General features: G+C 38.1%; 1 protein-coding gene across 1 annotated transcript in view; it reads left to right on the forward strand.

Annotated features, from left to right (window-relative positions):
• The first annotated feature begins 53 nt into the window (after nucleotides 1-53).
• Nucleotides 54-14965, forward strand: part of SLC22A7 (solute carrier family 22 member 7) — a 35950-nt gene continuing 21038 nt past the window's right edge. Inside the window, exons 1-6 of the mRNA XM_058165179.1 lie at nucleotides 54-2513; nucleotides 5355-5458; nucleotides 7328-7482; nucleotides 8330-8498; nucleotides 11856-11979; nucleotides 14831-14946. Of these exons, the coding sequence (XP_058021162.1) occupies nucleotides 2139-2513; nucleotides 5355-5458; nucleotides 7328-7482; nucleotides 8330-8498; nucleotides 11856-11979; nucleotides 14831-14946 (1043 nt within the window). The 5' untranslated portion in view covers nucleotides 54-2138. The remainder of the gene's footprint in view (nucleotides 2514-5354; nucleotides 5459-7327; nucleotides 7483-8329; nucleotides 8499-11855; nucleotides 11980-14830; nucleotides 14947-14965) is intronic.

A 14965-nucleotide genomic window follows, 5' to 3' on the forward strand; every position in this document is an offset into this window, starting at 1 on the left:
GGTAACAGTTGTGTCTCATCTCCACTGGGCCCAGTGCTTTAAATCTTCTCAGCTTTGTACTAGAAGCACAAATAACTCCAGCAGCCAACTCAAAAAAGCTGGATTGTACACACTTTCTTTTTACATATACTTCTTTTTACATGCCTAAATGATAACATTTCTATTACAGATAACCATCACTTGAGGTGACTTGTGATGAGTTCATTTAGCCACGAGAAGTCACTGTTGTCTTGTTCCAAGAAGTCTGAACTGGGAAAAATGATTGTAGCTCAAATGACAATAAGAAGACTCTGCTCTTTTCTCCCTGCCTTCTTTATGCTTCTAATCTCTGATGTGACATTCTATTGACAACTGTAGCCCCTAATAGGTTGATCACTCTAGGGAGCAACATTTATTGATCCTTTGTGCCCGGAACCCAGAAGTATTTCCCTCATGACAGTATTTTACTGTTAGGCTTTCAAATTCTCTCAGAAAGATGACGAATGCTGGGAGTTGTAGGCAGCCGTATCTGACATGCCACAAGTTACCTCGAGCAGAACATTGTTATGCATTTTGCTTTACCACACTGCACACCAATGATCATGGAGCTTCAGCAATATAAGTTTAGACCTCTGACTTAATTGTTGTATAAAGAGGAAAGGATTCCTTTAGTTACCCAATGGTACTTAGTTAACAGTCCACTGTTTCTGGGAAACAAAACATTTTAAAAGTAAATAAGATGTGCAAACTGATTGAATCCCAGCAAGAGCATATAAATCTAATTATAGATGATAGGCCTGAATCCACTATTCACTCCGTGAGTCCAATTTGTTGCTCTCTTGCGTATGGGGTCTTCAACCTCTTCTGTTAACTCAAGCAACAGCTGCACCACTAACTAGACATCATCTGGTAAACTCCCACTACTCCCAAATAGGGAATCAGCTCTTTACTTATTGCATGTTGCCTATGATATCAGCACTTTAAAGAGCTGTACAAGGAACCCATAGCTGTGAAATTGTTTTTAGGAAATCAAGATCTACTTCAGTGGGTCTTATTTAGAAATGAATTAGGTATACCGTCTATACTTAATTAGACAGCCACATTTTTGCCACAGTTGTTAAGTGAATCACTGCAGTTGTAAAGTTAGTAACAGGGTTGTTAAGTGAATCTGGCTTCCCCTTTGACTTTGCTTGTCAGAAGATCGCAAAAGATGATCACACTTTGGGACACTGCAATTGTCATAGATACATACCAGTTGCCAAGCAGCTGAATTTTGATCACATGACTTTTGGGTATCCTGAGTTTAATTTTTTTCCCCTCTCAGCTCAATTTCTCCTCATAAGAAGTATCAGTATAATAAATAAGGAATAAAGAACACAGCATTTGGCTGTGTTCTCATGACATGCTTAACAAGGTCAGTGAACCTTGTTTACTTAATTAACTCAGCTTTCTGAGTTGAAAATTGAACAATAAATATCTGGGACAAGCTTGCACAACCTGTTACATTAAACTGTGATCAGTTAGTTTACAATTTAGTTTTGGGATATTATCTATGTCCCATTAAAATGTTTGAACTGACCAGCAAGTCTCTCTTTAGAGAATTGACCTATTCCTATGCTTTGGTTTGCAAGCTTTTGTCTTTCCAATGTGTTTGATGACATCTCCCTTCTGTCTTCTGTTCATTTCTCTCTAAGTGAACAAGAAGAGTGAGATGCTCTCAAAGAAAATTATTGGTCATAGGAAAGTATGGTAGCCTGTGTGCCTGAGCTAGTATTTAATTTTACAAAAGGAGAGAGAAGAATATACTGAATGCCCAGCCTGATTTCTGGCAGCATTAAAGGTTATTAGTCAATCAATAATACTCATTGTGTTAACTATTCTCCTATCTCTTAGCTTCCTGTCCTTAATTTTTCTGTTGGATTTCTTTCTTTCATGTCTCAGTAATTATGACTTCACTAATTCTGACCCCATCCAGTTTTCATTGTGACTAAACCTTTGGCACAGTTTCTGCTGTGGGGGGAAAGACCTATTCTACATTTCAAAGTCCACCAGGACTTTGCGAAAAGTCATGGCATCTAGTTCATATAGAACCCAACATCAGCAGGATTTTTCTTCTCCGGCATCTCAGTTCTTATGAGCAAACAAGTGACTTGGCAAAGATGAACTTTGAAGAGCTCCTGAGGGAAGTCGGAGGCTTTGGGCGATTCCAGATCTTAACAGTGCTTCTGCTCTGCTTTCCAAGACTCTTGCTCCCCTTGCATTTCCTGCTGCATAACTTCCTAGCAGCCACCCCAGGACATCACTGTGCCATCCCACATCAGCAACAATTTGCCAATCTTACTAAAGAAGACGTGCTGATCATCAACATTCCAAGAGATTTTAATGGTGCCTTCAGCTCCTGTGAGATGTTTTCTGAACCTCAGTTTCATCTACTGCTTAATTCCTCCCTTGAATTGACCAATGTATCTGTGCAGAAATGCCAGTATGGATGGACCTATGATCAGTCCCAATTCATTTCCACAATAGCCACTCAGGTAAAACTTCAAATTAGTATTGAAAAATCCATCATAAAAATGGAGAACGAAATATTAAGGGATGAGAGAGAAAATGATTGCTATATTATTCCTCTCCTCACTTTCTCCAAAATCTTTAGTTAGGGCAGTTTATGTGGGGAATGCATTCTTTTTAGATAATCACTTGTGTAATCGTATATTGGAATTTCATATTCATTTAATTCTTATACTTGAATGAAATTGTTAGCTACTTAAAAGCAGGGTCCTGTCTGATTTTGTCTATTCTCCAGAAGATGCTATTACAATCATGTTGCTTCTGGAAAATTTAACTGTCATGCATAAGGAATATACCATATTCACTCTTGCTCAGTTTCTCATTTCACCAATCTTAAATTTATTTGTCATCATTCAACCTCAGTTTATGAAAATTCATGCCTATGCATATGTGCCTTTTCACCCAATACATAGAATTTTTGTATATACTTTTCCTAGCATACATAGCATTGCATTTTGGGTCCTTTTAATAGGCTGGTCATGTCCTTTGGGCAAGTCCTTAAGAGTATGTGCTGTTATGATACAATATTGTTCCCAGAAAATTTTGAGTGCCTGTATGTGCTTGATGTGGGGTGAGGGAATATGCTTCCTTTGTGTTCACTGAAAATCTTTCACTTTTGACAAACGACTTCACATGACACACACGACCATAAACTAGTCAACAATTTTAACATGAAACCAGCTCTTGTGGTTCACTTAATCCATTTATTTTGTAGAAAAATGTATGTCCCAATCTTCTAATGCATGTACATCATTGAAGGTGATTTATGGCAGAACATTGTGTGAGCCCAGAAAATTAGATTAATTCAGTAGACCATATGTCAATTAAGTATGAGTTTAGTTTGTCATGAGAATACAATTTATTCTGAGATCTGGCAATAGTTTGGGAGATGGGCATGGAAACCTTTTTGTATAGTGCATTTGTTCTTCATTTGTAGTAAACAATAATTCTTCCATGACATTCTGAGAAAGTAAATTTCTTACCTGCTGCTTTCCTCCTCCTGTTATCTCCAGCTTATTCTATAGTGTTTCTTTTTCCTGTTGATTTGTCAGTCACCCATTCCCATTGAAGCAACAAGAATCTGAAATGCTCTATTGGCTTCTATCCCATAATTAGAAAAATGGCTGCCAAAGAAACAGAACATGAGATTTGTTGATCCAGAGCAAAGGCTGATTTAGTCTAGCATTCTGTTTCTTATAGTGACCAAACAGATGCTTCAAGGAAGTCAATCAACACAGTGTATCTACAATAGGTTCTCCCTGCTAGCATCTCTGTACCACCAACAAGGTGATTAGGGGACATAACTCACACTCTTTGAGGAATCAATTCTCCATGGATCTCTAGTGGACTCGATTGGGTGCCCATTTCAAATATTATTAACACTTTCACTGCCTAGCAGATTTAATGCCTGATTTACTCAATACTTCAATTAAGTGTTAGAGAGTTAATGGTTTATCATTGCATAGCAAACTTCTTTCCTAGAAACTTCCTAGAAAATTATCTGATGCATCTCAGAAGCTTTATGGAAAACAAATCCACTCAAATTTAAAATACCTTCCCTGACATCTCTAAAAATAGACTGAGTGCCGACCCTTCTCCTTATGCTAAAAACCAAGACACTGGCAGAAAGATATTTTGAATCCATTAAAGAATATTAGATGATTATATTATTATTAATTTGAATGAATGTTATGGTGTTTGGATAATAGTTAAAGAAGAGTCATCATCTTGGTTTAACATGTGGATGAAAAATAGGCGTCTTCTGCCTACTCTACCAACCAAAATTGGATCTAAACTTTTAATTTAATCTCTAATAAAATGTGGTGATTTCTGTAAAAGTGGCTTTGTACATTCTGTAAGTTGTGACTTTTTGATAATTCCCTGATTTAAAATTATATAAGTACAGTACTTATATAAGTACTGTATATCCCACTTGTGCAAATATCATGAGGGGTTAGCCTTCAACAGTTGTCAAGGTGAATGCAGGGATAGCATAAGATATTTGGGATTCTGAACAGTGGTGAAATCTGAACCGGTTTACTACTGGTTTGGTGGCTGTGCATGTGTGCTGTGCTGTGGCACATGATCTTTGTTTTTTCTTTTAAAAGCATTGGCTGAATAGATTGTAAAAAAATGCTTTTAAAAGTTAAAAAAAGGCTCTAATGATCAGGCAGCTCAGCTGTGATTGTCAGAGCCTTTTTTTAACCTTTTAAAAGCATTTTTAAAAAGAAGCGGCAAGCGGGCGACCAGGCAATTGTGGGGGCATGGGGGCGTGGGGGGGCAGCAGGGATTTTTGTGACTGGTTCTCCGAACCACCCACCACCATCGCTACTGGAACAGCCGATCCGGTCTGAACTGGGAGCATTTCATCCCTGATTCTGAACCAGCTAAGAACATGGTGCCTTCCTCTCATTCTATGTAGAAAAGCCACAGTAGTTGAATATTTAACTAACAGTGAATGTTTCTTCACCACAGACTATGGAGCAGCATCTTCCACAACATCTGAAGGCAGCAGTTTACTTTAGGGATTCAGGAAAGGCTGGATGTGGCTGTCACCTACAAACTCCATTTTTTAACCCTTGCCCAACAATATCTATTCACTTTGGTTAATGATAGGGCCAGCTGTGGTGATATTGGGATTTCATTATGGCATTATAACATCTACCACCAGAATGGTACCTTAGGAGTCAATCCAAAGTTGGAATCCATAAATTTAAAACATTTTAAAAACTTCTGTAATTGTCATGAACATGAAACTTATTGGGCTACTGAAAAAGGAAATCATGAAATGAATGTCTATTTTCCAGTGGAATCTGGTCTGTGAGCATAAAAGCTTGAACCAAGCAACTGCTACCTTCTTCTTCTTTGGGGTGATGTTTGGTGCTGTGATCTTTGGAGACTTCTCTGACAGGTAATTTGGTTTCATTTTTCCATTATTTTATCTAGACATGTGGGCAATTTGAGGATGTTGCAACAGTTCATGTGCAGGCAATAAAAATGGCATCAAATGAAAAGTAAAAACACAGCTCTTTTGCTCAGCCATTTCAATTTTCAGCCCAACTTTAGAACAGCTTTGCAAAATTCCATACTTGCAACCCCATACTAGATAGATAAAAATCTGATTTACTTCAGAATGATTTATTTTAAAATAAATTAACAATATTATTGCTAAAAGCTATAAACATTCTACCAAACCTAGGGTGTAAAACTCTAGGCAACCACTAGATGGCAGCAAATTATTGGTATTTTACTAAATATTTGCTGCCACCTAGTGGTTGCTGGAGCTTTGCAGCCTAAGTCTGGCAGTGCTACTGTATGAGACTTTTGTCAGACAAATGATCAGGTGGACATTTTTGCAATAGCCAGGGAATAGCTGGATCTTTTTGGAATGATCCACCAGAGGGAACCTGTTGATGTAAATGTAACTTTCTTCATTCCACCGAACAATGATGTATGTGTGGGAATAACAGAAACAGTATTGGAAACAGACGGATTCAAACAGAAAGGGGAAAGCTAAATGAAGACTTAAAGGCAAAAGCTTTTAGAAAGGCACCAGAGTATTCCCCCAAAGATCTAATTGGAAGTGAGGATCTAGGCAACTGGTCTTTGTTTACATTCATATTAGAAGATAATTTGGCATCAACTCAGGAGATCATGAGTTCTAATCCTGCCTTAAGAACAAAGTCACTGGACTGACCTTGGGCTAGTTACTTTCTCTTTCAGCTTTAGGAAGCATCGAAAAGCAAATCGTTTCTGAAATCTTGTCAAGAAAACTGCAAGGAATAGTCCAGGCTAGAATGGGACAACTTGCTGCCGCCAACTCGCCATGGGCCAACTCCCTATGGGACAATTCAAAAATTCACTTTAATTATTTAAATCAATTAAAACATATTTTAATTTTTGTCATGCACATTTCATTTTGTCCCTCTTTTGCATCCTTTCTTTAGTGGTTCTATGCCACCATTTCTTCCATATTAGTGTAACTCTTGTCTCACGATGAGTTTTTCCCTGGCGAGTTGCTTGTGACGAGTTGTCCTAGACTCGCAAGTCACTAGGCATCAAGACTGTCTCAAAGGCATCTATTCTTTTGTATGTACCAGACCAAAATGTACTCCCCTATAGTAAAAAATGTTATAGTCTTGAATGATTTGTGAATCCACAGAAAGAACATCTGGGTACATGCTGACTCTTGACATGTGCTTGACATTTTATCCCATACTTTTACGGGAACAGAAACATGAAGACTTTAGCTTCCAATTTTTCATCTGGGGAACAAGCTCCCATTTGTCCTCAACAATACCTATGAAGGACCAATTACTTAGGTTGCATGAAAAGACTAGCACAGATGTAATGGCACCGTAAATACAAAATAAGTCAAGAACAAATTAAATGGGTAATACCCTTCCACATGTATTTATTTATTTTCATTTATTCAAATGTAATGCATATATTTCCACTTGTGTACATATTCTACAGGAACCTAGTAACTGCTCCAAAATAATTTCTGTGCTTTATTTTTGTTCTTGGTCAGGTGAAAACAGACTTGTTTAAAGTGCTTTTTTTTGGCCATGATAAATATTGTTATTATATGAAGCTTGTGTCCTATGGTTGATTCTGCTCCTTGAGCAATTCTTTACTTGCTTGGATAAAAAGTGAACTATTAGCCAATTTCTCTGAAAGGGCAATTTGCAACTCTCATAACCTTTGGTAGGAATCTGGAGATGACTTGCAAGTTGCCTCCTTGATCACAGCAATAATGTTTCTTTCTATGGTGCCTCAGGTTTGGTCGGAAGAGAATGTTCCTGGTGTCCTATTTGGGCACCCTCATCTTTGGGGTACTGAGTTCAGTCTCAGTTTCCTATACTATGTTCGCAGTGACACGGACTCTGACAGGAATGTCTATCTGTGGACTCTCCATCATCGTAATACCTCTGGGTAAGCCAAAAAGAAGGCCAAGGTGGGCCTTTATCCAAAGAAGCTTTGGATAAATAGGAATCCATTGTGCAAAGGAATTCGTAGATATGAAATATGCACTTGATTTCTGCAGGATTCTTGTGGAAAGAGGAAAGGAACAAGTGTATGGTATGTAGTTATGGATTAGAGGTGTCTGCAGATATATGGTTAAAGGGCAAGATGGCAGCTATGACTGCACATAAAAAATAAGTGGAGCTTTGATAGCATTCCTTTACCACGCCCTGCAGACATATGGTATCCTTACAAACTGAAATCTATGAGTGAAAAACTGTGTGATGCAGTCCTCAGTTACAGGACTGAAAAACACATTCTAAGCCGAGCAAATACACGAAGGCTCCGGATCCTTTAAGTGTGAGTCCCAATTTTGACTTTTCTCAGTGAAACATGAGATAACATATGAGGGTTTTCTTAATAGTAGATTCTGAAAAAGGAAGAAAGAAAGTGAAGCGCAGGGTGTTTCAAATGTACTCACTGGCCCTAAAAGTTTGTAATTCTTGATTTAAAACAAAATCTGAAATCAAATTATAAGTTTGTTACTTATAAGCTGGTTTACCTTGTTCTCAAGGTAAACCAGCAATGAAAACAGCCATAAAGAAAAGGAATGCAAGAGATTAAAAGCAAGCTGATCAAGAAAGCTGCAAATCTGAGAAGGACAAAGGACACCTCAGTTCCTGGAGAATCAAAGGCTAAGATGAAGGGCTATAAAAATGCTTCCTATGTGCTGCAATATCTAGCTTTGCCGTCCTCCTCCAATAAAAGGGAGACCTCTGTACAGATGGGCCTATTGAACACTTTCTCTATCTTCTAGGCATGGAATGGGTGGATATAGAACATCGCACCATATCAGCAATTATAACCAGTCTCTTCTGGAGTTTTGGAAATATGCTTCTTGCTCTGATTGCCTATTTGGTGCGGGCTTGGCACTGGCTGCTTCTCACCACTTCTCTTCCGTGTATAGTGGGCATCATCTCCATGTGGTGGGTAAAAATGTTATTTTTCAAAAACTCCTTTGCAAAATCAAGTTAAACTAGTAAAGGAAAATGTTCTAATTTACGAACTGGGCAGTGAGAACCTGAGACGTGGTTTAAATAACTCTTTATTTTTTAGCAACACTTGGAAACAACTCAGCGCGCGCTAGACATTAACCGCCTAACAGCTGCTTAAATAGCGAGCTATCAGGCTGGAATAACCAATGAGGTAATGCTTGGTTCCCGCTCCTTTCGCTGGCTGCGTCTTAACCAATCAGTGAAAGGTAGCAACAGGCAGGCTCGGCGTCGGTCGCAACTGCGAGGACTTAACAGAAAAATTGTTTTGTTTTGACTTCAGGCCAGGTCCTAGAGCAGTGCGACCAAGATTTGGGGTATTTGAATGGCGGTGAAAGAACTCATAGGGCTTTTACTGGTGGGACTTTGGAAACACAAAGTTGGAAGACAGCTCATCAGAAGCAATGGTGTTTCTATGAAAGGGGCAGCATCAGGGATGTGCTCAGGGCAGGGACAAAAACGTTAAGATTGAAGCAATTGAAGCGCCACCCATTTTTAGGTGTGGATTCTTCAAAGAGCAAGAAACGGGTGTTTTCTCTCTAGAAAAACCTTCCGCAGAAAGCCAGAGCAAAGTACACCACAGGGAGTCACCAACTTTATTTGGCTCATGGCTTGCAATCTGGAAAAGCCCCAAAATTAAAATATTAAGAGAAGGATGTTAATTTGTGCCTAGCATGTTTGCTATAAACTGAAATGAGTGATCTAGCAGCTTGTCTCAAGTGCTAATGACCCAGTGTTTGACATTTTAAAATAAACGATAACACAGTAATGGTTCACTAAGAACACAAAAATAATCTGGCATTGCTCATGCAAGTAAGAAGAACATTTTCTTTTGTGAAGCCTTTTAGATATCTGATTGAAATGTACATATCCATCCCTTTAATATGTCCAAATACTCAGATATGTTTACATATTTAATGCTTTTGAATCAGCATCAAATTAAGATTAACATCATCTTGCTTCAAAGTTCAGGTCAGAGGCCCCGAAATAAACAACATCTTCTTTTCCTCTATTGGAGGTGGAGACCAGAGGTGATATTCAGCAGGTTCTGATCAGTTCTGGAGAACCAGTAGCGGAAATTTTGAGTAGTTCGGAGAACCAGTAAATACCACCTCTGACTGGTCCTGCCCCCATCTATTCTCTGCCTCCCGAGTCCCAGCTGATCGGGAGGAAATAGGGATTTTGCAGTAACCTTCCCCCATGAGTGGGGTGGGAATGGAGATTTTAAAGCTTTCCTTCCCTGCCACGCCTACCATGCCATGCCACCAAGCCACGCCCACATAACCGGTAGTAAAAAAAATTGAATTCCACCACTGGTGGAGACCCTTTGAGAACTGTATGCAACAAAATTTCATTTTAATGCCTGCCGATTCAAAGTGACAATGAAGTTATTGTAAGTCTAAATCTAAGTCTCAGAAACAGACACTAATGTAGTCAGGTTCTGTAGCCTATAGGAACAGACAGAAAGAAGCTTAAATCTGTATTCACTTATTAAATATTGAGTATACTACACTTCTCATTTCTACATAACTTTTTGTGGTTTACAAAAAATAAGGAAACATGCATGCAAAAAAGCCAGGGGCACGCAACATCAAAACTACCTACTAGGCAATCTGCAAACCAGTAAATTCCAAATATTTAGAATAGAATAGAATAGAATAGAATAGAATTTTTTATTGGCCAAGTGTGATTGGACACACAAGGAATTTGTCTTGGTGCATATGCTCTCAGTGTACATAAAAGAAAAGATACGTTCATCAAGGTACAACATTTACAACACAATTGATGGTCAATATATCAATATAAATCATAAGGATTGCCAGCAACAAGTTATAGTCATACAGTCATAAGTGGAAAGAGATTGGTGATGGGAACTTTGAGACGATTAATAGTAGTGCAGATTAAGTAAATAGTTTGACAGTGTTGAGGGAATTATTTGTTTAGCAGAGTGATGGCCTTCGGGAAAAAACTGTTCTTGTGTCTAGTTGTTCTGTTGTGCAGTGCTCTATAGCGTCGTTTTGAAGGTAGGAGTTGAAACAGTTTATGTCCTGGATGTGAGGGATGTGGATTTGGAGGAACAAATAGGTTTTAAGCAATTTGTGAAAGGCTAACAATAATAATAGCATTTTTATTTGGTATGCGTTTGTGTCTAAATGTAGCATAAGACTTTTTTTTTTCTTCCAATAGCTGCCCTGTGAAGTTGGTCAGGCTGAGAGTGAATGACTGGTTCAATGTCAGCCAGTGAGCTTCCATGGCAAAGGTTGGATTAATGCCCGGGCCCCTCATGGTTTAATACTTTAACACTACCCTGCACAGGCTAGGAAGTTCTGATTTTTGTAGATCATGGAAAGCAAAATATTTATGTATGGGGGCAGTTACAGAGAAGGCATATCTCTAAGCCCCTATTCCTTGGACTTAATGTTGGTTGAGATTCTCCTGGTAGAAACTGCATAAAATAGGCCAGATTTTGTTGGATCCTGAAGGTACTACTAATTGCCTTAAACTGCTAGGGGTTTCACTCTAATTACACACGGAGAACTTTACTCCAAAAACAGCAATAACATTAGTAATTTGTAATGCAGCGGCCTTAAAAGGTGAAGTTTCAACCAAGAATGGCAGAATGAACATGTAGTAGACATATTCCACAAAGGGTTGTTTTCATTCTCTGCTGCATTGCTCTTAATGTAGTAGAGGGTAAGTTTGAGTATTAAAAAAATCATCACCGTTAATCACCCATCCTTGATTTCTCCTCCTACTTTAAAATAGTTATCTTTGTGAGATAGATCTGAATGTTCTGGTAGGATTAAGGATGAGTCAGCAGCAGAGACTCAATGTAATTTTGGGCTGCATCAATAAAGTATAATGTTAACATCACAGGAAGGGATTGTTCCCCTCTGGGCCAGGGGTCTCCAACTTTGTCAACTTTAAGACTTGTGGACTTCAACTCCCAGAGTTCCTCAGCCAGCAAAGTTTTTTTTACATGAGCAAGAAAACATCCAGGCTGCACATTTTCAGATTTATGGGAAGCTTTGATAAAATTGCTAGGATTACAACAAGACAATGTATGTAACTGAATACTTTGGTCAGCTCCATACCTGCCCATCATATTCATGATGAGGATGACATAGCCATACATCTCAAGGAGTTTTAGCTGGAGCTGGAGCAGTATTTTTCAAACATAGCAAGTTTAAGGTGTGTGGATTTCAACTCCCAGAATTCCCCAATCAGTATGTTGAGCTGCTGGTTACAGGCAGAGATTATGATCTTTTTTTTTATCCTTCCCTTTAATAGGTGGCTCCCAGAATCTGCCAGGTGGTTGTTAATTAAAGGGAAAGTGAAAGAAGCTCACAGACATTTAAAAAGATGTGCCAGAATGAACAGAAAGAAAGAATTTGATGACAAAATAAATCCTGAGGTATGTCAAGACATCAGTACCTAAAAACTCAAGAGATGAAACTGATTTTCACTGTTCGCATCGCCCCCCCCCTTACAATTCCCCCAACTGCTATGAAGATAGAATGGACAAATGAGTCACAGGCTCTCTATTCCTCATTTTTGCAAATGTATTCAGTTTGGGTTCCCCCCCCCATTTTTTCATTCTCCATTCCATTTGGATTTGGTTATTAGTAATTTTAGATATATATTTTTTAGGAAGGTTGAATTTAAAATGTGTAATTTTGAACCTGTTTCTCCAAGTAAAAGCTTTTTTACCCCTGCAGTTTCATCTTTTTTTTTAAAAAAAATATTTTTTATTAAACTTTTAACTTAAAAAAATAAATAAAGAAAAATACAACAAAAAAACAAAAACACATTAAAAACACACAACAGACATAACATTACATCATATAGTATTTTACAGCTTGCCGTATCGACATATATATATATATTCTCTGTTCTTATTCAATCGATCCTTTACATGCTTATATTTACGTTGGTATCTATTTACCAATCCATCCTTATCCAGTTAACACAATTCAGTGGTTTACACTTCCTAATTTTAACTTAATTAGGTTAATATTCCAATTTATTATTTTGATTTCTTTTTTCTAACCAATCATATAATTTATTCCACACTTTGTAGTATTCTGACTCTTCCCTTTCCTTAATTTTTTTTATTTCTTTTTGTCACAACAGTATACACAAACAATTGTCATAGATAAAACAACATATCTTGAAGAAAATATATATATATATATATATATATATATATATATAAGTAAAAAATATGCAACAACTATATTAATTTGATATAATGAAGAGAACAATAGGACAGGAACGGTAGGCACTTTTGTGCTCTTATGCACGCCCCTTATAGTCCTCTTAGGAATGGGGTGAGGTCAATAGTAGACAGTTTTTGGTTGAAGATTTTGGGATTTTGAGTAGAGACTATGGAGTCAGGTAATGAGTTCCAAGCATTAACAACTCTATTACAGAAGTCATATTTTCTGCAATCAAGTTTGAAGTGGTTGACATTTAGCTTGAATCTATTTTTTGCTTTTGTAATATTGCGATTGAAGCTGAAGTAGTCTTTTATAGGAAGGATATTGCAATAGATGATTTTGTGTGTTAAACACAGGTCATGTCGAAGTCGATGGAGTTGTAAGTTTTCTAATCCCAGGATTTCAAGTCTGTTGGTATAAGGTATTTTGTTGTTTTCGGAGGAGTGAAGAACTCTTCTAGTAAAATATTTCTGGACTTGTTCTATTGTATTTATGTCAGAGAACAGTTTCATCTAACATGCAGTTTTCCCAAACAATTTCTTTTTATGTTTACGAAATTTTTTATCTAATAACGTCTGTTGTTTTTGGAATGGCAAACTGCACTGCACTATTTAGAGAGATGTTAATTTCAAGTAATAACCCAGATCTGTTGCAAACTAAACAAATATTTCTCCCATCCTTACATGAAAATGGCACCATGGAGCGGCAGACTGGGTTCAGGCAGACCTTGGCTATTCAAGGCAGAATCAGCTGGCCACATTTTACCTTACATTCAAGACCTTTAGTTCTTCACTACTAAGAAAGATTGGGTGTCACTTTAGTTTGCTATGCTAGTAAATGGAGAATATCAGTGAACTGTTGTACAAAAGGGGGGTCTGCCTCTCCTTGGTTTATCTTGGGTGTAGAAGTGAACATATGGCTATCATCAGCTTTTAACAAAGAGGGGCTCTTGTTATTATATCCTTTCTCAATACATATAAATAACCCACATTGCACAGGACCACTTTCTCAACTGATTAGCTATCATTTGGCCTTGAGGTGACCTGAGACAAGCTTCTTGGCTTCACTGTTGCAATCTCTGCATATCCCAGAGCAGGGATCTCCAACTTTAACAACTTTAAGGCTTGTGGACTTCAACTCCCAGAATTTCTCAGCCAGCTTTGGCGTTGAAGTCCACAAGTCTTAAAGTTGCCAAGATTAGAGACCCCTGTCCCAGAGGATGGAAATAGAATCCCATCCTGCCTCTGGAACTGGCCTCATACCTCATGGTAAGTCATAGTATGTCTTTGATTTTGATTTTGCATTCTTTGGTGAGCCCAAACACTGGTTTATAAGCTGTAGATCAGGGGTCCCCAAGGATGCCACACCCACCAAGCCACACTCAGAACTGGTAGTAAAAAAATTTGAAACCCAACACTGACAAGCACCCTCTGCTCAAGTGGCTGCCGCTCGCACAAATGGAGTGGTGTGCACGTACATGCGCCTGCTGCTCATACGCCCTCCTCGTGCCAGGCCACCAAGTTAGAAAGGTTGGTGACTGTTGCTGTAGTCTGATGGTTGAATGTGTTGATGAATTCAGATAGTTGGGTTTATGCAATAAATCATGGCCCAGCATGAACCCAATTTACACAAGTTTCTCAAATTAAAGAACTAAAGCACATGAGACCAATGGCAGAAGTGTGCTTTCTCTGTATGCATGTCCTTCATTTAAAGAGACCAAATTTGGTTTAAAGAAAAAACACTAGTAGAAAGGAGACCAGATTGACTGAAGAGGATAATTAGTAGTCCAACCATGAAAAACAAACTGAGCAAGCACACAGTTCTACAAAACGTTATGTTCCCCATTTGGATGATGCATTATATAGCCATGTATTTGAAACTACGTGGATCAAATAAGTAGATTTATAGCTCTACAAATAATTTTGCAAATGCAGTTTTAGTATGTGCTTGTTTTTTGATAATACATTTCTGTTCTTATTTCTTGGTTATTTTATTTCATAAAATACTTATAAGTGGCTGCTCTAAAACTCAACTTCCCTTTCTCAGAGCTTACTCAAGATTGCAGCAGTGATAAACCAGAAGTCAGACGGGAACTATTCCTACATCAGTCTTTTCCGAACACCAATGCTGAGAAGGATTTCCTTTTTCATGGCAGCTGTGTGGTGAGGCACATGTCTTGAG

The sequence above is a fragment of the Ahaetulla prasina genome, chromosome 1 (assembly GCF_028640845.1).
Source record: "Ahaetulla prasina isolate Xishuangbanna chromosome 1, ASM2864084v1, whole genome shotgun sequence".
Classification (NCBI taxonomy): Eukaryota; Metazoa; Chordata; class Lepidosauria; order Squamata; family Colubridae; genus Ahaetulla; species Ahaetulla prasina.